The sequence below is a fragment of the Elephas maximus genome, chromosome 25 (genome assembly GCF_024166365.1).
Source record: "Elephas maximus indicus isolate mEleMax1 chromosome 25, mEleMax1 primary haplotype, whole genome shotgun sequence".
Classification (NCBI taxonomy): Eukaryota; Metazoa; Chordata; class Mammalia; order Proboscidea; family Elephantidae; genus Elephas; species Elephas maximus.
In genome coordinates this window covers 23,298,236-23,325,000 of record NC_064843.1, presented here as the reverse complement: position 1 = coordinate 23,325,000, position 26,765 = coordinate 23,298,236, and the positions used below count along the sequence as shown (strand labels likewise).

The 26,765-nt window shown below is 51.8% G+C and overlaps 1 protein-coding gene across 7 annotated transcripts; it reads right to left on the bottom strand.

The window, feature by feature from the left end:
* Positions 1–149: 149 nt before the first annotated feature.
* Positions 150–25,812, bottom strand: ZNF335 (zinc finger protein 335). Of its 7 annotated transcripts, none has more exons than XM_049869028.1 (27): positions 25,513–25,812; positions 24,583–24,830; positions 22,786–23,026; positions 22,152–22,229; positions 21,634–21,942; positions 21,402–21,536; positions 20,407–20,550; positions 17,401–17,653; positions 17,112–17,289; positions 15,751–15,863; positions 14,935–14,953; positions 14,697–14,813; positions 14,532–14,608; positions 14,284–14,444; positions 13,323–13,555; positions 12,068–12,161; positions 11,826–11,920; positions 4,546–4,805; positions 3,074–3,188; positions 2,622–2,996; positions 1,600–1,742; positions 1,371–1,522; positions 1,118–1,221; positions 949–1,026; positions 677–760; positions 526–591; positions 150–443 (listed from the first exon to the last, which is right to left on the bottom strand). In XM_049869028.1, the coding sequence occupies exons 2-27, from the start codon at positions 24,778–24,780 to the stop codon at positions 162–164; spliced, it is 4,104 nt and encodes a 1,367-aa protein (XP_049724985.1). In that variant the 5' UTR covers positions 24,781–24,830; positions 25,513–25,812; the 3' UTR covers positions 150–161. The 7 variants fall into 7 exon arrangements, with proteins under 7 accessions (XP_049724985.1, XP_049724986.1, XP_049724989.1 ...); XM_049869029.1 differs by having other exon boundaries at positions 25,432–25,519; XM_049869032.1 differs by lacking the exon at positions 25,513–25,812 and having other exon boundaries at positions 150–282; positions 362–443; positions 24,583–25,419.
* Between the last annotated feature and the right edge of the window lie 953 nt (positions 25,813–26,765).

Genomic DNA, 26,765 nt, shown 5'->3' with positions numbered 1-26,765 from the left:
GCAACACAGGTCTGGCTCCCTCAGTGATGGGATGCTGGCTGCCCAGTACCTGGAGACCCCAGGTGACAGTGGTGGTAGGGGGTGAGTCCCGGGTGCCCCCCCGCCCCCAGGAGGGCTGGCCCCAATATCCGTGGGCTGTGGCGGGCCCTGGGGCTCAGTCATCAGTCAGGGTGATGACGTCGTACTCGATGCCCTGGTGCTGCAGCTGCTGAATGTGTTCCGGCACTGCCTCCTCCGAGCTGAAAAGGCCCTGGGCCTGGGCCATGGCAGCATCGGCCACTGCTGCCAGGAGGGAGAGGGACGTAAGCCTGAGCCCCAGGCCCTGGGCCCACCCCCTGGCTCCCACCGTCTGGCCCCGTACCTGTGACAGCTGAGTGTGCTGCAGCCTCAAGCTGCGCCTGTGTAACAACCTGCTGGCCCGGCGACATGGGTACATACTGGATCTGGAGAGGAAAAGCTGATGAGGTGTAGCCCAGGAGCTCTACCAGTGCCTACCCCCCACCTCCCCGACCTCAAGGGCTCTACCTGGGACTCCTGAAGGAACGGGGTCCCTTGTTCGTACTGGATATGTGTGATCTGGCCCTCCTGTACCTGGAGAGAGAGCAGCCCCGTGTTCCGGGAGGAGACTCTGCAGCCTTCCCCTCCACTCTCCACCCTAGCCCCAGGCCTGGCCTACCTGGATGTGATGTCCCTCGGGGACTACAACATACTCCTGGGGGAGCAGGTGCTGGACTCCGTCCTGGGAAATGATGTACTGTACCTGAGAAAGGTGGAGAGAAGGCAGGTGGCTGGGCCCCCCTTGCTGGGAGCTGAACTGAGAAGGCAGAATGGGGATGAGGGACAGCCCATACTCAGCAATGGCGGCTGCAAGTAAGGACCCTGGGAAGGGTGGTGGTAGGGAGGAGAGGGGGAGGGTGGGCAAGGCTGAGGTGGTCGGCAGCTGCGCACCTGGTTGTCAGAGGTCACCAGGTGCTGTACCGTCTGGCCATCTGCTGTAGTGATCTCCTGGATATAGGTGGCTTCCTCCTGCCAGGGCCAAGCCAACTCTAGCCTCAGCACTCTGCCAACCCACCTCTGCTGAGGGCCAGCCAGCAGGGCCCCTGCCTTGGGCTTTTACCTGGTTGGTCACTGTCTGCTCCTGGGCCACAATGATGTGTTCCTGGCCCAGTGCCTGCTGTAGTCGCTCTGGGCCCAGGACCCCATGACTGGACTGGAGTGCTGCTGGGCAGAGAGGGAGGATGCTGACCCAGGGATCCAGGAACTCTTGAGACGCCCCCTCCCCTGCTCCAGCAGAAGGGTGCTTCTGGGCAGTGGCTCAAACCCCTGGACCCACTCCCAGTATCCATCCTGTGGCCCCAGGGCCAGCTCACTGTGCAGCGTGGTCAGCGTCTCATCGCTGTTCAGGATGATGGTCTGGGTGGGGGTCCGGGCTGGGGCCCGGGCTGGAGGAGCCCCTGACTTCCTTCCATCGGGGCTGTGCAGTCGCTGGATGTGAAACTTGAGGTGCCCGTTGCGGTTGAAGCTGAAGAGAGGGGAGGAGGCTCAGGACCAGTGCAGCCCCAGGGGCCTGGCAGCCCTTCCCTTGGTGACCAGCCTCACCGCTGCCCACAGAGGTGGCACTCGAAAGGCTTCTCGTTGGTGTGGGTCAGCACATGCCGCCGCAGATCCTTCTTGTTCTTGGAGGCGAAGCTGCACTGGCTACACTGGTGGGGCCGCAGGCTTGAGTGCTGTGCCATGTGGGCCTGCAGGAGGGCAGAGGCAGGCACTGGCGGGCGGGCAGGACAGTGGCAGCAAACCCCAGCTTCTAAGAGCTGTACAGGGAACCTGTCTCCAGGTGGAGTGGACCTGGGAAAGCCAGCACTCTGGGCCCCAGTAGGCAGCTGGGAGTTAACAAACCAGAATCTTCTAGACTGCGTGCTGAGTGAAAAGCCCTAGGCTCCATCATCAGGTCACTTGGACCATCCTGTCCGTGTTCTCAGACTGTTGACCCGTATGTGACCTACAGGTGCCGGATGAGAGAACCTCGGAAGGTGCCCTGCAGCCTTGGCATCCTGAGATTCAGAGCCCCGCTTTATCACATCTCGTTCTCTGGAAGGTGAGGCTGAAGCCTGCTCACCTGAGCTGCTGTGGGCATTCAGCACATGGCTGGATCTGAAAACAAGACTCCTTGGGCAAATGGACAGAGCCCCCAGACTCGACCGTAAACCTGCTCCAGAACCTGCCTCATTCGCCTTCTCACCACTCTAGAACTTGAACCTCTGCCCTCAGTATTGTAGACACAACTCTAATTTCCATAAGTACGCCTGTCTTCACACCTCCGTGCCTTCGCTCCTACAGACCGAGCCCAACCACCACCTGTGACACTTCCCCACGTCCTCATGACTTGTTCTCCGTTTGTGCTCTCATCCACATGGATTTTGTTCTCCCTGGGGACACTGGCATTAGTCTCATTATGTCTGGTCTGTCTCCCCACTGGACTGGGAACTCCCTGAGAGCTGGGACCTTGCTGAGGCATCTCACTGACCCTAGCAGGGACAGATGGCCTAGCTCAAGGGCATGCTCAATAAAGATTTGTTATACAGATGAGTGGCCAAGTAAGTGACAGCTGGGGCACCACCTACCCGGACCTCGGGCCATTGGCGTGCACTGAATGGGCAGTCGGGGCACTTGAAGGCACTAGGCCCAGCGTGGGCCCGTTTGTGACTCTCCATTTCAGCTCGGCCAGGGAAAGCCTCAGCACAGATCTTGCAGGAAAACTTCTTTGATGCTGCAGCAGCTGCAGATGGTGGGGAGGGGGGCACTACCAGGCCCAGGGCTTTGCTGGCTGCCGGAGGAGGGGAGACGGAGGCCTGGACTTCCCCGCCTCGGTGGGTCCTGGCTAGAGACGGGGGCTCAGGGCCATCTCTGGACAGACCCCCACACTGCAGCAGGGGCCACTTGGTGCCTGAGGCCAGGGCTTCAGGACTCGGGAAGGAGATGGAGCCGTCGGCAGTCAGCTGTTGAGACACCGGGTGTGTGAGGGGCCAAGGGGGGGCATGGAAGTGGGGCAGGGGCTTGCCACCCAGGGCCTCACCTCTATGTGATGCAGCTGGGTACCGTCGGCTGCCATGATGTAGTGGGTGCCGGTTTCTTTCAGGGCCTCACTCACCACCACGGCCTGGGCTGCCTCCCCAGGGGGTTCTTCGCTACTGACAGAGGGAGGGATGAGGTGCGCTTCTGGGAGAGGATGGAGGGCCATAGGGGTCCCTTCCCCGTAAGAAATAGTCATCAGCCGAGGGCAACCACCACCACAGAGGACTCGGGAGCTGAAGGGCCTGGTTTGCATCCTGGCTCTGCCTTTTGCCCGCTGACCCTCCACTGCCTCCTCTCTGAATGGTCATCAAGTGCCCAGCATATGATGCTTTTGGGTGCCATCCAGTCCGTTTTGACTCACAGTGACTCCATGCGACAGAGTAGAACTGCCCCATAGGGTTTCCTAGGCTGTAATCTTTACGGGAGCAGATCGCCAGGTCTTTCTCCCATGGAGCCACTCCTGGGTTTGAACAGCCAATCTTTCAGTCAGCAGTTGAGCATTTAACCATTGCGCCACCAGGGCTCCTTACAGCCCTGCCCTAAAGGTGGAAATCCCACCCCTCAATGGACATGGTGGCGGGTAAGGCCAAGAGCCCCAGGGGTCCTGCCCAAGTCTGGCCAAGTAGGACAGGCAGCAGACAGTGGGGTGGAGGCGGGGGGCCGTGGTGCTAGCTATGGACCTGGTAGCTCCAGAGAGGGAAGGGGGGTAAGAGGACCTGCAGGTGCTCCCTCTTCCCAGCATTGGCCCAAGGCACAGACAGGGATCCTGACTCCCACCCCAGCTAAACAAATGGGGACTTAGATTCTTCCTTAGACCGTGTCAGTGTTCAGTGAACATGTAAATTTTTTGGCCCCGAACAAGCTCAGTGTAGAGGAAGACAAGTGTGCATGCAGGACCTTGAATGCCAGGAAAGGAGCCTGAGCTCGCTCCGAATGTCAGCAATCACCAGAGAAAGAACATTTGGGCTTTGGCACCACTGCAGGGTGACCTCAGGCAAGTTAACCTCTCAGAGCCCGTGTTGTCATGGGCACGGTTTCGGTGAGATGATGAGTCCAGTGCCTGGCACATACAAGTGGGCAAGAAACGGGAGCCCCTGATTCGCAGAGGATATGGCTCCACCAGCACCCAGTCACTTTCTATTTATCAAGGTTTTGCCTCCTGCCACCTAGGTTTGGTGGTGCAGTGGTTAAAATGCTTGGCTGCTAACCAAAAGGTTGGCAGTTCGAACCCACCAGCTGCTCTACTGGCGAGAGATGCGGCAGTCTGCTTCGGTGAAGATTTACAGCCTTAGAAACTCTATGGGGCAGTTCTACTCTTGTCACATGGAGCCGCTATGAGTCAGAATTGACTTCGACAGTGATAGGTTTGGTTTTCGGGTATCTAGGCTTAGATGAGCAGGGCCCTCATCTGGCCCCCCTCCCTCTGCATGCTCATAAAAGACTGGAGGGGGTCTTGTAGTCCAAAGGTCTCACCTGTATGGTGTGCCTGGTGCCGACGTCCCCTCCTCCATGGGGGGTGCCGTGATGACGCTGTAGCCAGCCCCACCAAATGGCCCGGGTGCCAGGGTGATCTGCTGTAGGTCAGGGGTGCCTAGCTGGCTCTCGGCTGCCATGCTGCCCCCTGGCTCTGCCACGTGGAGGGTTACCACCTGCTGAGGGGCCCCTGCTGGGGAGGGCTGCCCACCAGAGGGCGCTAACTCTGCTTCCACATCCTCAGACTTCACCACAGCCACCTGCAACGGCACCAGCGGGCATCATGAACAGGGCTGGAGGCAAAGATCCGTAGCTATCCCAGCGCCTTGAAGCTCACCCACACTCTGGCCAGACCCAGTGCCATCTCCACTCATCCTCACTGGCAACTGGGAGTAGACCAAAAAAGAATAGGACAGAGAGATTTTGCCCCTCAGGGGCATTCAGCAATGTCTAGAGACATTTTTGGTTGTCACAATTCAGGTGGTGGTGGTGGTGGTGGGGTGCTACTGGCCTCTAGTTTGCAAAGGGCCAGAGATGCTGCTAAACCTTCTACAATGCACAGGACAGCCCCCTCCTCAAACAATTATTAGGCCCCACACGGTAATAGCGCTAAGGTTAAGAAACCCTGAGGCAGATCCCTACCTCATACTAAATACCAAATAAACTCAAAATGGATCAATGACCTAAATGTAAGAGCTAAAACAATAAAACTCTTAGAATAAAACCTAAGGGTAATCTTCAGGACCTTGTACTTGGCAATAGATTCTTAGATATGACACCAAAAACATGAGCCACCAAAGAAGAAAAAACAGATAGCCTGGACTGCATCAAAATTATTTAAAAAAACAAAATTTTTTGTACAACAAAGGACATTATCAAGAAAGTGAAGAGATAACTACAGAAAGGGAGAAAATTTGTGAAAATAATATATGATAAAAGTTTAATATTCAGAATATATAAAGAACTCCAACAACATACAAAGGAATAGGCAGTATCTGTCCTTTTGTGTCTGACTTATTTCACATAGCATGTTTTCAAAGTTCATTCATGTCATAACATATATTAGAATGTCATTTCACCTCTCTTTATAGCAGAAAAACATTCCATTGTTTGGATATACCATATTTTGTTTATTCTAAAACGGCAAGTTTTAGGTTGTGTATATTTTACCACAATTAAAAAAAGAAACCCTGGAGCCGAGGGCCAAGTGGCAAACCATTTAAGAAAAAAGATAAAGTCTGAGCTCTAGCTCACATGTTACTCCAAGTCCACTTCAAATTAAAGATTTAAAGACTGAAATGTAATAAATGAAACATTAAATCTACAGCAAAACAAACCATAAAACGAAGTAAAAAAAAAAAGAATTGCCAAAGATTAGAGAGGCCCATAAAACAAAATGAGACTAAATGGGCACCCCAGCCCAGTGGCAAGGACAAGAAGGCAGGAGGGGGCAGGGAAGCTGGTAATGGGGAACCCAAGGTTGAGAATGGGAGAGTGTTGACACGTGGGGTTGGCAACCAATGTCACAAAACAATTGTTTAATGAGAAACTAGTCTGCTCTGTAAACCTTCATTTGAAGCATAATTAAAAAAAAAAAAAAAAGAAAAGACCATGGTGGGGAAGTTATGGATAAACTGCTTATTAGGAGCTCAAGAGATGAATTGTTTTTTTGTTGTGGTGTGTTAATAACATAATTAAACCATGGAATGAAGTGTGGGCTCAAAAAAGTAAAGATGACTCTCCCTAATTATAATTAATGAAATAAATTTCACCTGCAGTACCCACAATACTTTGGCTAATGACTGCCCTGAAAGGCTCAGGAATTCAGCTCACTCCATTACCTACATATTTGAAAGTCTATCCCAAATTTAACTCAATTGTCTAAGCCTTTTCTACTTACCCAACGTTCAGCAGGTGAATAACATAAAAAATACAGCTCTAGATGTAATCAGGATGCCCGCAAACAAAAACTATGGAAAAATGAGAGTTTCTAGATTGTTCAATATATGGCCAAAGAGCAGTTTTCAATTTATCCAAGTTAATTTTTCCACAAGCCATTTTCTATAAGCAGGCATCTACTCAGGACCTAGGGTTGACCTAAGTCCTTCGGCAGCAAATGGCCTGGGAATTCCTGGTGACTGGAAGCTCTCCTGGTGTTGGTGATGCTTCTCATACCACATCTGAAAAACCACTTCCCCTTTCACCATCTGCACAGCCCCACCCATGTTCTCGCCCTTGGATGGTGCTTTAGTATCTGGTTCTAAGTGTGAAATGAACACTTAGAAAATGAACCCCCCTTATGTGTTACTCTGTTCATCAAAAATGGAATAGCCATAGGAGAAAATAAATGGCAGAAATTCAACAAAAGAAGCCTCTCAGCTGCTTTCAACATTCACAGGGTTGGCTACTAAAATAAGAAGAGACAAATGTGAAAGACCTGGAAATGAACAGACTGAGTCACAGGGTTAAGAGCAGAATCAAAGGCTTGTTCTAGCTGCAGCTCTCTGTTCCTGATCATTTTATGTTATGATCACTCCCTCATTATTAGCCAGTTTATACACTATGGCCTTCCCTGATTTCCTCATCTTCCGATTATTTCTAACAGATTCATTCTCAAAACTCATCTGCCATATTCCTCACCAGGCATTCTCTGAAGCCACTTTTCTCTTCATGAAATTATCCCATTGGTTCCTTTCCCATCACCTATCACCTATCTTGTTTTATGGCTATTGTATAGACTGAATTATGTCCCCCCAAAATATGAGTTGTAAATTCTAACCTCTATGCCTATGGCTATAATCCCATTTCGGAATGGGTTTTCTTTGTTATGCTAATGAAACAGGATTGGTGTAGTGTGTATCTTGAGTTGATCTATTCTAGGATATAAAAGAGATGAAACAAGCAGGAAAAGAGAGACGCCAAGTCACATGACGATCACCCAGGAGCAGAAGCTCAGAAAAGACAAGGACATTCCTCCCGAGCTAACAGGCAGAAAAAGCCTCCTCCCCTAGAGTTGGCGCTCTGAATTCAATCTTTCAGCCTCCTAAACTGAGAAAACAAATTTGTTAAAGCCACCCACTTGTGGCATTTCTGTTATAGCAGTGCTAGATAACTAAGACAGAATTTGGTACCGGGAGTGGGGTGCTGTTTTAAGAAATACCTACAGTGTGGAAGTCGTTTTAGAATTGGGTAATGGGTAGAAGCTAGAAGGGTTTTAAGGTGCCTAACAGTAAAAGCCCAGATTGCCTTGAAGAGACTGTTGATAGAATTATGGACATCAAAGGCAATTCTGGTGAGGGTTCAGAAGGAAGTGAGGAGAGGTAGAGAGAAGGTCTCTATTACCTTAGAGGATACATATGGCACCAGCAACAGAGTGTTGCTAGACATGTGGGTGTTCAATGTGCTTCTGGGGAGGCTCTAAAAGAAAATGACGAACATGTGATTGGACAATGGAGGAACAGCAATACTTTTTATGCAGTGGCAAAGAACATGTCTGAATTATGCTGAAATGTTTGATGGCAGTATAACTTGTAAGTGATGAACGTGGATATCTGGCTGATGAGATTTCTAAGGATGGTCTTAAAAGAGCTGCACAGTTCCTTCTTGCCATTTAGTAAAATATGAAAGAAAAGAACTTAAAAATGAACTGTGCAAAATGAAAACAGAGAAAGATTTGGAAAATTCTATTGTATCCTAGAATGTTCACCAAGAACATGGCTACACAATCTTTTGTTAGAGATTAAGCCTGTAACTGATGGATCTAACCAACTACCAGAGCAGAAAATCCACCAGTTTAACCTGAAAGGGACAGAGAAAGAACAAAAGGAAAGAACATTATTTGCCTCTTGGAATTCTACACGCAGGAAAAAGGCCAAAGGAATTACATCTGTTGTCTTCCAAGAAAAGAAAAGGACTATCCCTGGAGCAGCTTGGAGATCAGCAAAACTGCTGGAAGGAACGCCAGAAGCAGGGCCTTCTCGGTTTCAAAGGGTGTAGCCAGCCACAGTCTCCTGGATCTCAAAGGGTAGAGCCACAGCCTTCTAGGTTTCAAAGAATTGGACCTTTGCCAACTTGGTTCAGAGTGTGGGGCTGCCACTAAGGTGTGCCACAGGGATGGGGACACTGCCCAAAGCTGAGAGGGTGGGGCTGCCATGCCCAAAAGAGACGAATGGGGCCTGCTGGGACCAAGGGGCTGAGGTTGCCATTCTGATGGACTAGGAGAATGGGACTGCCTAAAGCCAAGAGAGCAGAGTTGCTCTCCCAGAGTGCCTTGAAGACAAGCTGAAGCCCAGGGCCAAGAAGCCTCCACCTAGAATCCAGAGGACATGGCTAATACCCAGAATCTGGAGGCAGAGCCATTGCCCAGATGGTCCCTAAGAACAGAGATTATTTTCAATCTTTGAGAGCTAATATAAATTGTTCTGCTGGGTTTTGGACTCACTGGGTGCCTGTTATCCCTTGTTTACCTCCAATTTCTCCAGTTTGTAATGGAAATGTCTGCCTTGTGCCTGTTACGCCATTACACTTTGGAAACAGATAACCTGTAGTCTAGATTTCACAGGTTCACAGTTAAAGACGAATTTTGCCCTAGGATGGAATATGCCTAAAGTCTCATCCATATTTGACTTAGATAATTCAGAAGATGAGGTTTTGGACTTGGAGTTGATTTAAGACTTTTGGGGTGACGTGATGTAAATGTGTTTTGCACATGGCAAGGACATGAATTTTTGGGGGCCTAGGGTGGAAGAATCTGCCAGGTGCTCCTTGGAAACTCTATGGGGCAGCTCTACTCTGTTTGACTCGACGGCACTGGGTCTGGGTTTTAAGACTGGAATGTTATGGATTGAATTATGTCTCAAAAAATATGTGTTGTAAATCCTAAGCTCCATACCTGTGGTTATAATCCCATTTGGGAATGAGTTTTCTTTGTTATGCTAATGAGGCAGGATTAGTATAGGGTGTATCTTGAGTCAATCTAGTTTGAATATAAAGAAGATTACACAAGCAAATCAGTAAGCAGAAATGGGAAGAGAGATGCCAAGCCACATGAAGACTGCCCAGGAGCAGAAGCTCAGAAGAGACGAGGACATTCCTCCAGAGCCAAGAAGAAAGCCTCCCCCTAGAGCTGGTGCTCTGAATTCGGACTTTCAGCCTCCTAATATGTGAGAAAACTAATTTGTTTGTTAAAGCCAAAAAAAAAAAAAGGAATTGCAGGGAGTCTATAACAACTCATATGAGAGATCAAGGTAGAAGCAGCCCTGGTGACACAGTAGTTAAGAGCTTGGCTGCGAACCAAAAGGTTCGCAGTTCGAATCCACCAGTTGCTCCTTCGAAACCCTATGTGGCAGTTCTACTCTATCCTATAGGGTCGCTGTGAGTTGGAATCGATTCGATGGCAACAAGTTCCTTCATATACAAAGAGCTCTTGCAAAGCAATAATAAAAAGACTAACAGTAGAAAAATAGATAGAAAACACAAACAGGTAATTTGGAAAAAATAAAAACAAAAATGGCCTCTGACCATACGGAAAGTTCACCCTAGTTTATAATCACATCCCTATAAATTAAGATCATGCAATATATCTCCAGCACATTGGTAGGGATTAAAAAAAAGACTGATAATACTAGTGTCAACAAGGGTATAGGGAAACATACCCTGGCAGTATCCCTGTAAACTGGCTATCCTTTTATAAGGCTTCATTCCCTCTGACCCACCAGTTTTACTTCTAGGAAGATTTTTTTTTAAGCCAAAAAAATGTTTATAAGCACTTGGAAAACATGTGTGCATTGAAGCACTGCTTGAATTAACAAAAAACTGGAAACAACCCAACTAATTAAGGACTATATCAACTTTCCAATATCCGTATGACGGAATGATATAGAGACGTAAAGAATAAGGAGCTCTGCATGTACTGGCCAGGAACATGTAAACTGTTGAGTGAAGAAGAGGCAGGTTGCTGAGGACTACGAACAGGATGATCCCATTTTTGTAAGGAATAAAAGATCTATGTGTTAGCACGCACACAGACAAAACTCTGAAGAAATGCTTATCAACCTGCTAACAGTGGTTACCTGAGAGGAGGGGAGGAATGTTAAGGACTTTCACTTTCTGTATTAAACATTTTTGATTTTCTTTTTCTTACAAGCATATGTTTTTGCAATCAGAAAAAAAAAAATTAAAGCAGCGTGATAACGATACAGGAGAACAGCAGACAGGCCATTAGAACAGGACTGAGAAGTCTAGAAAGAGACTCCTGTACACGTGGGATTCCATTCCATTGCGCCGCCAGGGCTCCTGGGGAATCCAGCGTATGATAAAGGGGGCGTTTCAAACCACCGGAGAAGACTAGATTACTCATGATGTGGCACTGGACAACTTTTTGAAAAAGAATAAAGTTACATACTCTCTGCATACACCAAAAATAAATTACAGGCGAAGTAAAGACGTAAGTGTAAAAAATGAAAGAAGAAAATATAAATGTTTACGGAGTCTTGGGTCGAAGGGGGAGGAGGCCTTTCTAGGCAGGATATCAACGTTAAAACTGTAAAAGACTAATACATTTAATGATCTAAAACTGTACAACTTTTATATACCCCTCAAATCCCTAAACGGAATCCTATGATTTCCAAATGCAAGGCCAGATTTCCTCCAAGGAGCTTTCTGTTGCCCAGCCCCACATTATGGCTCCAGGTTCATCTCAAACACACACTCAACATCTTTGCAAGAGGCCAGGACACAGAGAGTGCTAACAAAATTCTCTCGGAGGCGGGCTGGCTGTGCTGGGGGTAGGTGTTGTGTGTGAAGGTGACCCTAGGTAGCTCAGTGAAGGAAGAGAAGTGGAGACTCTAAACTCCATGTAGCACCTGCTGGCCTCAAGGGGTAAGTGCCACGAGTGAGGCCTGAGCTACAGAGAGCCTGGAGTGTCCTCAGGCTGTAGAAGTCCTAGAAGGAGAGCACTTGGCGAACAGAAAGCTAGTTCAGGCCCCTGGGGAGAACCCACAGGCACAGGATGGCCACAGAGCTAGGAGGAAAACCAAGCAACGACATGGTCCCTGAAGCCTGGGGAAGCAGCGCATAGTTGGGAGCTCCTCTGATGGGTCCCCTGGCACAGCTGGCCCTGTCCTCTACACCTGCCCACTGGATCTCAGTGGGTCTGTCTCCTCCCTAACTGGGAGCCCCCGAATGTGGGGCACACCAGCATTGCTTTGCTCTAGCCCCAGAGGTCAGTGCAAGGCTGGGCATGGGAGATGTTGGGGCAGCTGGGGTCCCCCAGCACTCACCTGCAGGGCGGTGCCCCCCAGCTCCCGCTGGGCACTCATGTTCAGCAGCAGATCCAAAGCTGTCTGGGTGGCCATTGCCGTTGACTCCTCAGCTCCTGGAGGGTACGGGTGGGGACCTGGGCATTAGAAAGGGCTGGAAAACTGGCACCCAACGACGCTCCTTCCTTCTCCCAGGCCCTGCCTGCTTGACCTGTGCCCCTGCCCAGCCCCCACCCAGCCCCCACCCTTCCTTCAGCACTCACCCTGCTGGTAGATGATGGTGGCGCCACCCAGGGTGTCAGAACAGAGCAGCGGGGGCGTCTCAGGTGCCTGGAATGGTGTTGCCTCTGGGGGGACCTGTGGGATGGGGACAGGCCAAGCCTGAGAGGGGTGGCTACAGTTTGAAAGCCATTTACTCCGCCCCTCCTGTGTATCAGGCATGTTGCATCTCTTGGCTTATTTCATCGTCAACACCACTTTCCATGATATTTACCAGACCCATGCTACAGATCGGAGCCCTGGTGGTGCAGTGGTTAAAAGCTCAGCGGGTAACCGAAAGGCTTGCAGTTTAAATCCACCAGCCGCTCCTTAGAAACTCTATGGGGCAGTTCTACCATGTCCTATACGATCGCTACGAGTCAGAATTGACTCCACAACAATAGGTTTTTTTTTTTTTTTAATGCTACAGATGAGCACACTGAGGCTCAGGGGGTGAAGCAACTTGCCCAAGATGTGGCTACTAAGTGGTACAGCTGGGACTTGAACCCAAGACTGTCTAGCGCCTGTGTTCTTCCAGAGCACCATGTGGTCCATCTACTCAGGTTTATGGCGTGAGCACAAGTTGGTCGAGACCACTGGCTGCCTACCCGGAACCCATCCTCCCCTTCTTTCTTGCTAACGGAGCTCTGATTTTCATCAAGGGGACAATGTACCCAGCTACAAGACTACCTTTCTCAGCCTCTCTTGGAGCTAGGTAGGGTGTGGCTAAGCAGGAACTTCTGGTAAAGTTCATGAGGAAGACAGATGGGAGGCATCATTTCAACCTTTCTCCCAACCTTTTCTTCTGCTTCCTGCCTAGGAGGTGGCTGGGATGGCTGGAGCTCCTGCAGCTACACTGCACCATGAAGCAACCATGAAGCTAGAAATCCTGTTTCTAGGATGGCTGAACAAAAATATAGAGGGAGGCTGGTCCCTGATGACTGTGGAGCCACCACATCAGCCCTGGACCGCAGACCTTTCGTATTCTTTTATATGAGAGAATGATAAAATACTATCTTAAACTATTGGTAGTTCCATTCTCTCTATTACTAGCACCAGAAAGCCACCCTACTCTGAGCTTAGAGCTGGCATATCCATGACCTCAACTGATCTTTACCAAGGCCCAGAGAGGCAGGGATCGCTATTGCAACCAATGCGCAAACAAGGATGCTGAGGCTGGGAGAGGTGATATAATACTGTCCTCCTGGCCAATGCCCCCAAGCCCCTTACGTCCATTGCTGCCTCCTCAGCTCAGCTTACCTCAGGAGGTCCTGTGGGACTGGGAGGTGGCCCGGGGGCTGAACTGTGCTGCTGCTTCAGCTCCTCAATCTGCTGCAGAGAGAAGAAGGGGCGGCGGCGGGATGGGGGCTCCTCAGGGTGGCGCCGCCCCCACTCCTCGAAGCTGCTTGCATGGCGGCACCGTACATGCAGGCGTAGGTTCTTCTTGTGCCGCGTGCTGAAGTGGCAGTACTCACATGCGAAGGGCTTGGCCCCTGTGGGCACACATAGGGGGGTGCTTGTGTCTGCCCAGCCCTGGCCTACCTGCTCCGGGGAACCTTCCCTGACATCAAGGACCTCTCCACCTGGTTCACTCCTAGACACAGGCAAGCCCACACCGTGTACACTCTGGCAGCCAAGGACAGGAATGAATCGGGTCCACCCTCAGCACTCAAAGCCTTCCTGCTAGTGCCTGTTTCCAAGGTCATCTGACCGAACACCCCTCTTGTGAATCGTCTCCCCTGGTAGGAATCTAGCTAAGAAAGCCCCAGGCTCCCTTTTCCCAATTTCCCCACGGTGTCCCTACCATAGGGATGGGCACCAATGAGGAGGAAGAACCAACACTTGGTGTACATCTCCAATGGGCCAAGCATGCAATGCTGCTTCATCTGCTGAGGACAGGGCCTATGGCAGACCTGTTTCTGGACCCTGTGCCCAACATACAGACAGGGCTCAGGGAACAGGTGGAACTTTCATAACAACCACAGGGTGGGTACTTCTGATTTCCCCATTTTACATCTGAGGAACTACGGCTCAGAAAGGGCTAGGGGCTGGCCCAGGGTCACCCAGAGAGTAGGTGACTGAGCCGGAATTTGAGTATGCCCACTCAGAGAGGGTTCTAGAAGGACTCCAGCTGCTCCATGGCCGGGACTGCCCAGGGGGAGGAGGCCAAGAGTTGAGCTTCCAATCCAGGGGGTAGGGGGCGGGGGCGTGGCTGGCCCACCTGTGTGCTTGACAGCCACGTGGGACAGCAGGAAGTCCTCTCGGAAGGTGCGGTAGGGACAGAAGCCGCATTTGAAGGGCTTGTCGCTCACGTGGGACAGCTGGTGGTTCAGCAGTGCTTTCTTGTCCTCGCAGACAAACTCACAGAATTCGCACTTGAACCTGGAGGCAGTTGGAGGGAGGGAAGCTCAGCAATGGGGGTGGGGCAGGGGGCTGCTCCCAGTCCCAGGGGGTTCCTCGGGGGTGTACCTGCGGTTGGCAACAGCTTGGATGTGCGTCAGCAGGTGCATTTTGAAGGTGTAGCGCTTCTTAAAGGACTTTCCACACTGGGAGGGGTGGGTGGAGGGTTAGATGGTAGGCCCACCAGGGAGGCCCCCTGGGCCCCAGCCCTGACCTCAGCTCCCACCCACGCACCTTGTCACACATGTGGGGCTTCTCAGTGCTGTGTGTCTTCATGTGCTGTGTAAGCCTCTTCTGCATGGGGTAGACTCGGCCACACACAGGACAGGGGAAAGAGCTCAGCTTTGGGGTCTGAGAAGGTATCAGAAGCAGCCGGATGGAAGAGAAAGGGAGAGTGAGACCTCACCTCCTGCCTGGCCACCCCTGGACAGCTCCCTGAGCAGTCCTTCCCCAGGCAGGGACCCAGACTCACCGGATCAGGCCTCTTCTTCCTGGGGGAGAAATGTACAAGAGTCAGACCAAAGCTCCTCAAGCCCACCTCCTCATGCCTCCCACATCAATCCAGACTCAGCCGAGTGTCTTTACTCTCCACCAGTCCCTTTCTGACTAGGGTTCCCTGGGGAAAATGTTACGAAGTATGCTGTGAATAAGTTCTGCACTCAACTACATTTGAGAAATGGTGCACTCTTTCTCTGAGTCACAAGATACATTTGTACATTAAAGGCTCTGAGAAGTACTGCAGGAAAGATTATCTGTTGAATCACATTCAACTTGGTGTCCTCCAATCTTTTTTGGATCCCGTATCCAACCTTTGCCTGCCTCTCCCAAGACATGAGGCTGACTCCTCCTTGAAGCTGCAGGGCTAATTATAATTCAGTGAGGTATGGCTAGGCCCCAAAGGATTGTTGTTTCTCCCCACACTTGTCCTAAGTCTGCTCTCTCAGCACCATGAGAAATGGTATTACATGGGCTTGGGGTCACCAGATCTTTGGATCACTTACTGAGCCCCTTTAGATATAAAATTTCTTTTAATCCCCTTGACAACGACTGTCCCCATTTTACAGATGGGAAGCTAAAGCTCGCAGCAGAGGAAAGCCTAAATTGGACCTCAAGGCCCTGCCCTGCCCCCTTCTGAGCCAAGTGATCTGAGATGAACTGCCCTGCTGATCACATCCACAATGTGGTTTGAGTGAGGCTGGCCCAGAGTGGGGGCTCAGTACGTGGGAACAATGGTCCCTGGGGCTCCACTTCCCCTATTCCCACCCCACCCACACCCACACCCACTGACCGGTCCCGGCTGTGCACGGCCGCATGTCGGATGACGTCCTTCCGGTAAACGCTGGTGTAGCTGCACTCGTCACACTTGTAGGGCTTACTGCCCACATGGTTGAACATGTGCTCCTGGGAAAGAGGTAGAAGGACAGTGGGCCAGGGCTTGGTCTCCTCTGTGTCCCCGCCCCACCTGTGCCCTCAGCCGCTGGTCCTTGGTGCTGCTGTGGGAACGGCGCACAGAACTGGGGAGGACCAGACAGCAGAGCTTCAGCAACAAAGACCGAGAAGACGCTTTCCTGAGGAACCACCTGCTCTGTGCCAGGTGATACCGCTCACCATTTGACAGAGCAAGGGTGGGGCTCAGGGTGGTAGGACTTACGGAGGACCCACAGTGACCTTGTGGATGGCACAGCTTGTGGCTGAACCGAGGTAGTGTGGCTCCATATCCCACACTTTCCTCATCCAACTATGTTCCAGAGAATAACTTCCAGGTCACAGGCTCCCTGTCTCTAAAGGAGGAAGCACTGTGTGCAGAAAGCACCAAAAAACCAAACTGGTTGCCATCGAGTCGATTCTGACTCATGGCAATCCGGTGTGTGTCACAGTACAACTGTGTTTCGTAATGTTTTCAATGTATGATTTTCAGAAGGAGATTGCCAGGCCTTTCTTCCCAGGTGCCTCTGGGTGCACTCAAACCTTCAACCTTCCAGTTAGGGGTCAAGTGCGTTAACCGTTTGCACCACCCAGGGATTCCTGCAGAAAGCACAGGGGCTTTGAAATCGGACCATCTGTGCTTCCTCATCCCTGGACAACTTGCTGTATCACTTTGCCCAGCTGAGCCACAGTTTCCTGGGTCGGTAAAATGGGGCTATCAACACCTACAGCCTCACTGGGCTGCTGTGAGGATACAATAAGAGTGCTCATACGGGGGCCCAGCAGGTACTGGATAAGGCAGGCCCAGGGCTGCCGTAGGACACCTTTGAGCTCATGAGAAAAAGGAGCACATTTCTTGAGACACCTGCTGGAGAACTTTTCTAACATTCTGAATTAGACGACACAAGTTTCATGCCATCTGCCAGTCTGTGATCATGGACAGGCAAACCTATGACGTCCACTATGTGAAGAGGCAACACCTCTGTGTACTGCGGGTGGCAGAAACACCACAGCGGCCCTCCCCACGTTCAGGGAGGTGTTCCTCAGTACACCAGCATGCAAATGCGTTCCCTGCAGACCCAGGGGACGGTGACCAGGACGTGCAGTTAGCTCCTCTCCCTCTCAGTACCACCAGCTGGCCTCTGCCTGCTGCCACCTCTCTGTCCAAGGGGACCCACCAGCCTCCCTTCCTTCCTGCCTGTGTCTCCCGGCCTCCTGTTGCACCTTGAGCGAGGACCAGCGGCGGGAGCGGTAGCTGCACTGCAGGCACTTGAAGAGCTGGGGGTCGCCGGCCTCATGGGAGTTGACGTGGAAGCGCAGGTCCTCGTGGGACAGGAAGCGGGAGCCGCAGATGCGGCAAAGGAAGGGCCTCAGGAGTGGTTTAGGTGACTTATAATAGTACCTGCCAGGAGGATGTGGGGAGGGCGCTGGCTAGTCTGGCAGCCACAAGGGGCCACATCGGCCCCTGGGGCCCCCCAGCTGCCTCCCACACTTTCATCTCTGCTCTACATACTTTCGATATTTCTTGCCGAGGAAGCGCCGGGAGGGCCGGCCACGACGGCGCGGAGGAGCATCGGGTTCGTCCTGGCTGGAGGGGGCTGCGTTCTCTGCGTCCGACTGGCTCACAGTGGGTTCCCCGGGGACCCTCCCGGACTTGTCCAGGGTCGCCCGGTGTCCTGGGCCAGAGGAGCTGGGAGCCTCAGGGTCCTGCAGCTCCGGGGGGCTCTGTCCAGTCTGGGAACTCACCAGGGGCTCTCCTTCCACACCTGCCACGGACATGTGGATCACAAATCAGCCACAGCACATCGGTCACAGACAACTGACAGACACGTCAGATCATTTGGTAGGCACAGGCAGGCCTGGCTAGAGGGCAGCACTGAGAGCCCACCTCCTGCAGCTGACATGTTAGCACGGCCTGACTTAAACAGGATGCTGTCCGGAGCAATACCAGGGGAGCTGGGGTTTCCTTTTTAGGAGACCCGGGTTCCAGGTGTGGCTCCATCACCAATTTGCTATGCAGCCATCTACTCCCTTCTCTGAGCCTCACTTTCCCCATCTGTCAAAGGGAGATGGTAATTGCTGTACTACTGACCTCACAAAAGCATTCTAAGGTTTGGGAAGCAGTACCAGTACTTTCAGTTGGTTGCTCCTAGGGACAGAAAACTGGGGGGGCTGGAGGGCAGGTGGGGAAGGAGGGAGATGTCACTGTAGCACTTTCAAACCTACTGAAGTTTGAACTATTTGAAGGTGTTACCTTTCAAAACAATACGCTGTTGCTGTTGAGTGGGTTCTGACTCACGACGACCCCATGTGGTACGGAGTAGAACTGTTCCACAGGGTGTTCTTGGCTATCATCTTTACAGAGGCAGACTGCTAGGCCTTTCTTCTGCGGAGCCACTTGGTGATTTTGAACTGCCAGCCTTTAGGTTAGTAGTCAAGCACAAACTGAGCTATCTAGGGACCTTCAAAACCAGGAATAGCTAAATACATTGTCGTTAGCTGCTGTCAAGTCGGCCCCTGACTCCTGGCAACCTCATGGACAAAGGAACAAGACGTTGCCTGGTCCTGTACCATCTCCGTGATCGGTTGTGGATTAGGCTGTTGTGATCTATAGGGTTTGCCACTGGCTGATTTTCAGATCGCCAGATCTTTCTTCCTATCTGTCTCCATCTGGAAGCCCTGCTGAAACCTGTTCAGCGTCCAACTTATTCAGCGACAGACAGGCAGTGGCTACACACGAGGTGTTTTGGCCGGGAATCGAACCCAGGTCTAATGCATGGAAGGCAAGAATTCTACCACTGTACCACCAATGCCCTCACTTAAATATATTTTTAAGTTAAAAATGATGCAGACAGTGACAGTAACATGCTGTTTCTTGATTGGGGTGTTTGGTTGTACAGGTGTGTCTGCTGGTGACAATTCACTGAGCTGTATACTTAGGATCTGTGTGCTTTTTCCATACATGTATCTCAATACAAAGGTATTTTTTTAAAAAAGACTGAAGAACATAATGATCCCTTCCAAATGGCATATGCAAAGGAGCTACCATTTTTTTGTTGTTATTTTACCGGTGCTCTTTACATGTTCATGTGGAATCCAGTTACTGGGTAGTGTCATTTTATCTCAGTACTAAGGACTCCTTTCGCTACTTCTTGTAAAGCAGGTCTTTTAGCGATGAATTCTCTCATTTTTTGTTCATCTGTGAATGTCTTTCTCTCTCCTTCATTTGTGAAAGACAGTTTTGCTGGATATAGCATTCCTGGTTGAGTCTCTTTTTTAGCACTTTTAAGGTGCCATCCCATTGTCTCCTGTTAACCGCGGTTTCCGCTGAGTAGTCAGCTGTTAGTCTTATTGGCAGTCCTTTTATACACGATACGTCTATTTTCTTTTGCAGCTTTCAAAATTCTCTCTTTCCCTTTGGCTTTTGAAAGGTTTTCTGTGATGTGTGTAGCTGTGAATCTTGTGTGCAATTCATCGAGCTTCTTGGATGTGCAGATTAATTTTTAAATCAAATTTAGAACATTTTTGCCATTATTTCTTCAAGTATTATTTCTGCCACTTCCATTCCCTCCTCATCTCTGTGTATATCGCTAAACCTGATGGTATCTCACAGGCCTCTGAGGCCTTGTTCATTTTTCTTAATTTGTTTTCATCCTGTTCATTAGATTGGATAATCTTTATTGACCTATTTTCAAGTTTGCTGGTTTTTTATTCTGTAACCTAAAATCTGAGATTGCATTCCTCTAGTAAATTTTTCATTTCACTTATATGTTTTAACTCCAAAATTTCTATTTAGTTATTTTTTTTAAACCATCTATCTCTATTTGGTGAGACATTAATCTCATAATTTCCTTTAATTCTTTGAGCACATTTACAACGTTGTTGTTAGGTGCTATCGAGTCAATTCTGACTCATAATGACCCCATGTCACAGAAAACTGCCCCATAAAGTTTTCTAGGCTAGAATCTTTAAGGGAGCACATCGCCACGTCTTTCTCTCATGGAGCTGTACCATTTGTTTTGGTGTATAGCATTTAACCCTCACAACAATACTAAAAGACTGCTATCACGGCCATTCATAAAAAAGGGAAGAGGAGCTTCAACAGGCAAAGCAGCTAGTGAGCGGCAGAAGTGGCACTCACACCCACCTCTGGGTGTTTCCTGCCCCCTGGAATGCCCCGGGCCAGGGCTTTTAGACATCGTCTCTGCGGTTGCACCTACTCCTCTGTTTGCGTTTCAGGAATCGTATTTCACGTGTACCTGACTAGTTCAAGTATAAATACCTGTGCTTAATTTACCAATGGAAGGCATTGTCATAAAGCTGAGATTTCATTTTTCGAGTCAAGGTTTCTCAAGCTTAGGTTTGGGAGGATTTCCCCTTCAACGAGGGGACCTGGAGATCATCCTGGTTTGAGATGTGCTCCTCCACATGCACGCTCGGCTCCACAGAAGCAAGTGGGAGACGAGGCCACCCCTAGGCCCTACACCCACAGGTCCCATCCCCAACCAAGTCTCATCACCTGGGAGGTCTGAGGTCTCCAGGCGAGGCAGCTTTCGGGGCCGGCCAGGTCTCCTTCGGGGTCTTGGAGTGCTGGGGGCAGGACGCTGGGGCCGCAGCTGCCGGCCTCGAGGCTCGTCCTCGGCCGGATTGTAGTCACTGTCCTCTATGGAAGGGATAAGAGGAGGTGGGTGTCAGTAGCTTTTAGCCCTAGACCCTTGCACCCCTGGCCCCTGGGAAGAGGCCCACTTCCCCATCCCTACCTGTTGGCACCCTATTCCTCCTTCAAGCCCACCAGTGATGCCTCCTCCAGGAAGCCCTCCTGGCTGTGAGCGTCCCTCTTCCAACCCCCTGTTGTCCTTTCTCTGCACCTTTTCTGGCCCCTACCACTGCTCACACAGTGCTTTTATGAGAATTAGAAAAAGGTGCCCCTTCCTCAAGACCCCCTCATAGCCATTGTTGGAAAACAGTTGTGATAATCATGTAAGTCTACAAACTCTAAGGCTGTGCTGTCAAACACAGCAGTTACCAGTCACATGTGATTACTGAGCACCTGAAATGTACCTAGTCCAAATTGAGCTGTGCCTTTAGTGCGAAATACATGCTGAATTTTACAGGATTACTATGAAAAAAAGAAAACATTTTTAATAATGTACTTTTATGATGACTGCATATTAAAATAGTATCTTAAAGCAGATAAATAAAACACGATTAAAATTAATTTCACCTCTTTCTTTCTAACCCTTTTAAACATGACTACCAAAAAAGTTAGAAGTACACACGTAGCTTGCATTATGTTTCTATTGGATGGATATGAACAGGGTCCCCTTACATGTGGGGCTCTTTTTCAGTGCACAGCCTGCACAATGGCACACAGAGGTCCTATTCCCAGAGCATGGCCTCCACTGAACCACAGCTGCATGTATGCCAACTCCCCTTTCCTGGCCCTCCAGCTGTAAGTATTTGGGGACAGGGACAAGGGTGGGGGTGGCAGGCGTGGGAGCCACAGTTGCCTACCCTCCAGGTCATCAATGGCGCCAGCATCTACGATGTCATCATCGTCCTCCTCCTCAGGCCCCTCCTCCTCCTGGGTCTTGGCTGAGGTACCCCACTTCCGCAGACGTCCTTTCTTACCTGCTGCCACTGCTGCCGCTGGGGAGGGTAAGACAGGCTTGCCATGACTAGCTCCCTGCATCCCGCCCCTAGCCCCACTGTGCAGTCCCGGGTAGGTGGGCTGCTATGGACGGACCTGGGCGGAAGTGCCGTTCCCGCATGTGGCGCAGCAGCGTGGCCTTAGTGCTGCTCCGGTACTGGCACATCTTGCACTTGAACTGCTGCACCACCACCACCTCCATCATGGCCTCCAGGCTCTGCAGGTCTGGCTCCTCGGCACCAGAGCCTGGAGGTGGCTGTGCTGTTGGGGAGCTGGGCCCACCCCGCGCCTCCTCCGGCGGCTCCAGGCACATGGATGTGGACGTGGGGCCATCAGCCAGGGCCTCGATGGCCGCCAGACTGTGAGCCAGGGTGGAATTGGCCATCGGCGACACCATGGGGGCTCCTGCAGGTGGATGAGGGGAGCAGTGGAGAGGGAAGCAGATGGCAGGGTTGGCCACAGGCAGGCCCAGAGATCCCGGAACCCAACTCCCCACCAGAGGCCACCTGTCAGTGGGGAAACTGAGGCCCAGAGCAGTGGGTAACCTTCCAAGATAGCACAGTGAGTCAGTGGCTGAGCCTGGCCTCTCCCTGATCCAGTGCCAGGGGTCTTACCATCATCTGGGCCCTGCAGGATCAGGAAGCGTGTGGTCTCGGCCCCGCCACTCTCAGCACTGGTCACTGTGATGCAGCCTGGGCAGAGATGGGAAAATCCCAGCTGCAGACCCACATCCCCCAGGCCACTCTGGTTGCCAGTGTGGCTCGAGCCAGCCCCATCGCCTCTCTCAGCCTCAGTTGCCTCCATTAGCAAGGCTGATAGGAGGCCCTGTGTGTGAGGCACTGGCCAAGTAGCCTGTCTGAGCTCATGGCCCAATGCTGTTCACTGCTTGCTGGTGACAGTAAGTTATTTCATGTTCTTTGCTCCTCAATTTTCTCATCTGGAATGTGAGAATAATAGCATCCACCTTTGGTGTCATAAGAAGGGTTAAATCAGCTACTGTATATAAGGCGTCCGCAGTGCAAAGGCAGCTGCTCCTGTTTGTTACTTACTGAATGCTTACTACACACGCTGTCTCATTTAAACCCTCACGCTGTTTACCACTACCAGACAGGAGCATCACTCCCACTTTATGCATTCAAAGCTATAAGGTTATTTGCCCAAGGTCACACAGTGGGGGTGGGCAGCTGGCTCTGGCAGACTCCACAGGCAAACCCCGCAGGTGACTCCTGCCCCCTCTGCCTGACTCACTCTGGATGAGGTCAGGCCCGATGGTGGACTCAATGATCTTGTCGATGGCTGAGCCCAGGTCCGAGGAAGACGCTGTGCAGTCGGACACCAGCATGGCAGGGTCTGGGAGTGCACTGGAGTGCACTGGGCCTGGGGGGCCGCCTGTCACCCCCACCACCAGACCACGGGACACAGAAGACGAATCTGGGAGATAGCCATGGGGCAGGGGGTCTGTGCTCAAGCTGCTCTCAGTCACCTCCTCCTAGGGTGGGGGAGAAACAGAGTGGTAGACATTCAGGACCCAGAGATGGGCAGGCTGGCCTGTTGGACAAGCTATCTGCCCAGAGACATAGCGAGCAGAGCTGCCCACACTCTGAGCCCCACTTGGGACCAGCGGGAGAAGCCCTCCAGTCACAGAGCCCCCCAGGGACAAGCCCTGGGGTTCCTGGCTCTGTCTGGCTAGGAAGCACCCCAGAATAAGAGAAGGAGCTCCCACCCCCCATATTACAGACAAGTGGAGCTCTTTTTACTGGGCCTTTGCATAAGTTGTTCCCTCTGCCTGAAACACTCTTCCTCCCATCACCCCATGGCTAACTCCAACCAGTCTTCTCAAGACCATTAGCAGGTGCCTCTTCTAGGACGCTGACCCTGGCCGCAAAGGCCAAGTACTGCCCCCTCGGTGATTCAGTTCCCTGTAGGTGCTATCACAGCACTGCCCGCTCAGCAATGTAACGTCCTCATGCCACTGTACCCTCCACGAGGGCTGGGACCATGCCTGTCTTGTCCCCTGCTGTATTCCCAGAGCCCAGCACAGGCTGGCACACAGCAGGCCCATCTCAGCTGAATTAATGAATCCCAGGAGGCCAAAGTGGGGGCCGTTGTTGTGCACTTCTACCAAGTGATACAGATATCATTCTCCCTGTTTTATAGAGGGGAGTTGCTGGGTGGTGCAAATGGTTAACATGCTCGGCCCCTAACTGAATGGCTGGAGGTTCTTGTTCACCCAGAAGTACCTTGGAAGAAAGGCCCAGCAACCTACTTTGAATTAGCCATTGAAACTCTATGGAGCACAGTTCTACTGTGACACACGTGGCGTTGTCATGAGTCGGAATTGACTCCACAGCTATTGGTTTTTTCAAGTGATATGAATATGACCACTATTTTGCAGATAATAATGGTAATGGCTCGTACCCACTGAGTGCTTACTATGTACTGAGTACTGTTCTGATTGGTTTACACATATTAACTCATTTAATCCTCATAAAAACTCTACGAGGCAAGTATGTTTATCATTCTCACCTTACAGACAAAGAAAGTGAGGTCTAGAAGTGGGACAGTTTGCCTGGTATCACAGAGCTAGGAAGTAGCTCAGAAAGAGATGGTTTAAAAAGTGTTTCCAAGAGAATGCCAGGTGGCAGCTCACAAAAGAGAACCTCAGAGGCAGAGGAGACCCAGAGAGGCCTACCAGGAAATCAGGGGCAAGGCCAGCACTCAAGAGGCCACCTGTCTCTTAAAGTATGGAGGCAGTGGGTACTACAGCGGCTAAGACCACAGCTTAGATCTGAGTCCTGGCTGCCTGCGCTCTGTGCCTCGGTTTCCTTTTCTGTAAAACGAGGAAACGATTAGATGCGCCTTACAAGGTGTGAGTTTTAAACGACAAAATCCACAGTAGGGGCTTGGTTTGGTACCTGGCTCACAGTAAACCAGAAACAACAAACGCGAGCTATAAGTAAGCCTTGCTGGCTGCTTCCCCGTGGCTGCCAGGCATTGCTGCCTACGGTACCTGCCTCCACCCATGCCGTCCAGCCTAGTCCATACCAGAGAGCTGCTGCCGCGGTCCGAGCTTTGCCCCACCCCGGAGTCATCGGCCTCTACCGGTCCCGGGGCGGCTGCAGCGTCGCTGCTGTCAGCCGACACGGCTTCCGAGGTGCCCACACCCAGGCCGCTCTCAGAGGGTTCCTCGGGCCGGCCAGGCCCAGGGGTCGCGTCGCTACTGCTCTCCACCTCGTTCTCCATCGGCTCCGGTGGCCGCCTGGTAGAGGTGCGCAGGGTCTGTGGCCCTCACTCTGCGGGAAGAGGTGGAAAGGCCTGGAACAGGTGGGCCACTTCCCCGGCCTCGGCGACCACAGCCCACACAGCCGCATCCTTGCGCCCATTTCGCAGATGCAAAGACTGAGGCTTGACGGGGCGGGGCTCTCGTGTCCACAGAGGAGAACTCTGGGAAAACAGGACCGAGAAGCCTTGCTTCCCAGTGGAGGTCCATTCCCCATTCCCAGGAGGGTGGTCGATGGCCGGTAATCTTGACCCTTTCCCCATCCTCCCCTCCCCCGTAGCTGCCACAGAGTGGTTCGCTCTACGCGCCCCATTCGGGCTCGGTGGGTGGTTCAGCCCTTCGGCCCCCTGGATCCCCCCAGTGCAGGGTGGGTGGTACAGCCCGCAGGCCCCCTGGGTCAGTGGTTCGCTCCCCCCTCGCCTGGTTCCCCTGCGGAGGGGGCTGACAGAGACAGTCCCGGGGCCTGGCGACTCAGGGCTGTCCCCGGCGCTGCCTGCGCTCCAGACCCGACGCCATCTTGTGGCGGCGCCGGGTTTCCGCTCAGGCAAGTGCGAGAGCGACTAAAGGGCCTGGGACCCCGGGGCCCTGTTCGGACAGCCCCGCCGGCCCGGTACCTCGCAGCCGGGTGCTCCCGCAGTGCGGCATCACTCCACAGCAGGGCGCAGTGGGACGACCTGACTCTGGCCGACACTCACCCAACACTCTTGTAGCCGCGTTCCTCTCCAACTCCGGCATCGACAAGGTCGCCATCCTCTTCCCCCCGCCGCGGAGGAACCCATCGTCCTATAGTAGGCCGGAACTACTTCCTCCGCCGTCCTGGGGAAAAGCAGGTTTCCAGTGTGTCGGAAGGTCGCTCTGAGGTCCCAGAGCCATAATCCGGTCTGTAGGACGCTTAGGATTTTGCATTTCGCCTAGTCTGGGTGATGGGGGAAGCTCTGGGTTGGGGACTACTTTCCTCGCGGCGGAAGATTACATAGGGGAGGGGTTTTGACGTCACTGCTTGGGTCCCTTTCTTGGGCCGCAGGGTTGGGCGCGGCGAAGTCGGCACCACTCTTCTTGGGGCGTGGCTCCCAGTGGCCTGGCCACGCCCCTCCCGGGACCGAGGCGGGAAGCGTTCCCTGCAGCGTAGAACTGCGTGAGGAAAGGCTTTAATTTGGTGGGAGAGAAATAGGTGTTATCAGTTATTTTGCTAGGCCGTTTACCGATTATTTAACTCTTTCATCATCCCTAGTCGGGTCCTCCCTGGTTAGGCTTGGTGTGTCCTGGGAGCCTTGTACAGATGGGAACACTGAGGCCCGGAGATGGGAAGTGGCTAATCCAAAGTCACGCCATGTCAGGGGACGCGGCCCTCCGGGAGGCAGGTCCGGATGCCGGGTTAGAGGAGCGGAGAGGAGCTAAAGTCTGGCGCCCGATGAGGTTTGCATACGTGTTTATTAAATTATTAGACCTGGAGGTCAAAACGTCCTCCCACCGCTCCTGTCTGCCCAGTGTAGATGGTGAAGGTGTATTTAGAGACCGTCAGCCCTTGAGAAGAGGTATTTCCCTCCTCATGTCCGAAATGCTACCCTTGACGCCACCCTCTGTTTAAGTGGAAACCCTGGTGGCGTAGTGGTTAATCTCTACAGCTGCTAACTAAAAAGTCACCAGTTCAAATTCACGAGGTGCCCTTTGGAAACTCTATGCCCCAGTTCTGCTCTGTCCTATAGGGTCGCTGTGAGTCGGAATCGACTCGATGGCAGTGAGTTTGCCTATGGGTTTCTGTTTGAGTTTTTAGTATTTTGCAGTGGAAATGCACTAGAGAAGGAATCTGGTACCTTGGTTTTGTCTCCAAGTCTCTGTGTTGCACAGGCTGTCTTCCACAGTTGAAAAATAAAGATTTTGGACTAAGGATCTTAAAAAACGAAAAAAAAAAAAAAAATCGTAGAGAAAGGACAAAGAGTGCATTGAG

Excerpts from the sequence above, each read along its gene's own strand:
- ZNF335 (XM_049869028.1), bottom strand. The coding sequence starts at position 24,780 with ATGGAGAACGAGGTGGAGAGCAGTAGCGACGCGACCCCTGGGCCTGGC. Across the intron at positions 22,230-22,785 it reads CGGGCCTGACCTCATCCAGA|GCTGCATCACAGTGACCAGT; the intron begins GTGAGTCAGGCA and ends ATCTCTGCCCAG. Across the intron at positions 14,445-14,531 it reads CAAGCTGTTGCCAACCGCAG|GTTCAAGTGCGAATTCTGTG; the intron begins GTACACCCCCGA and ends AACTGCCTCCAG.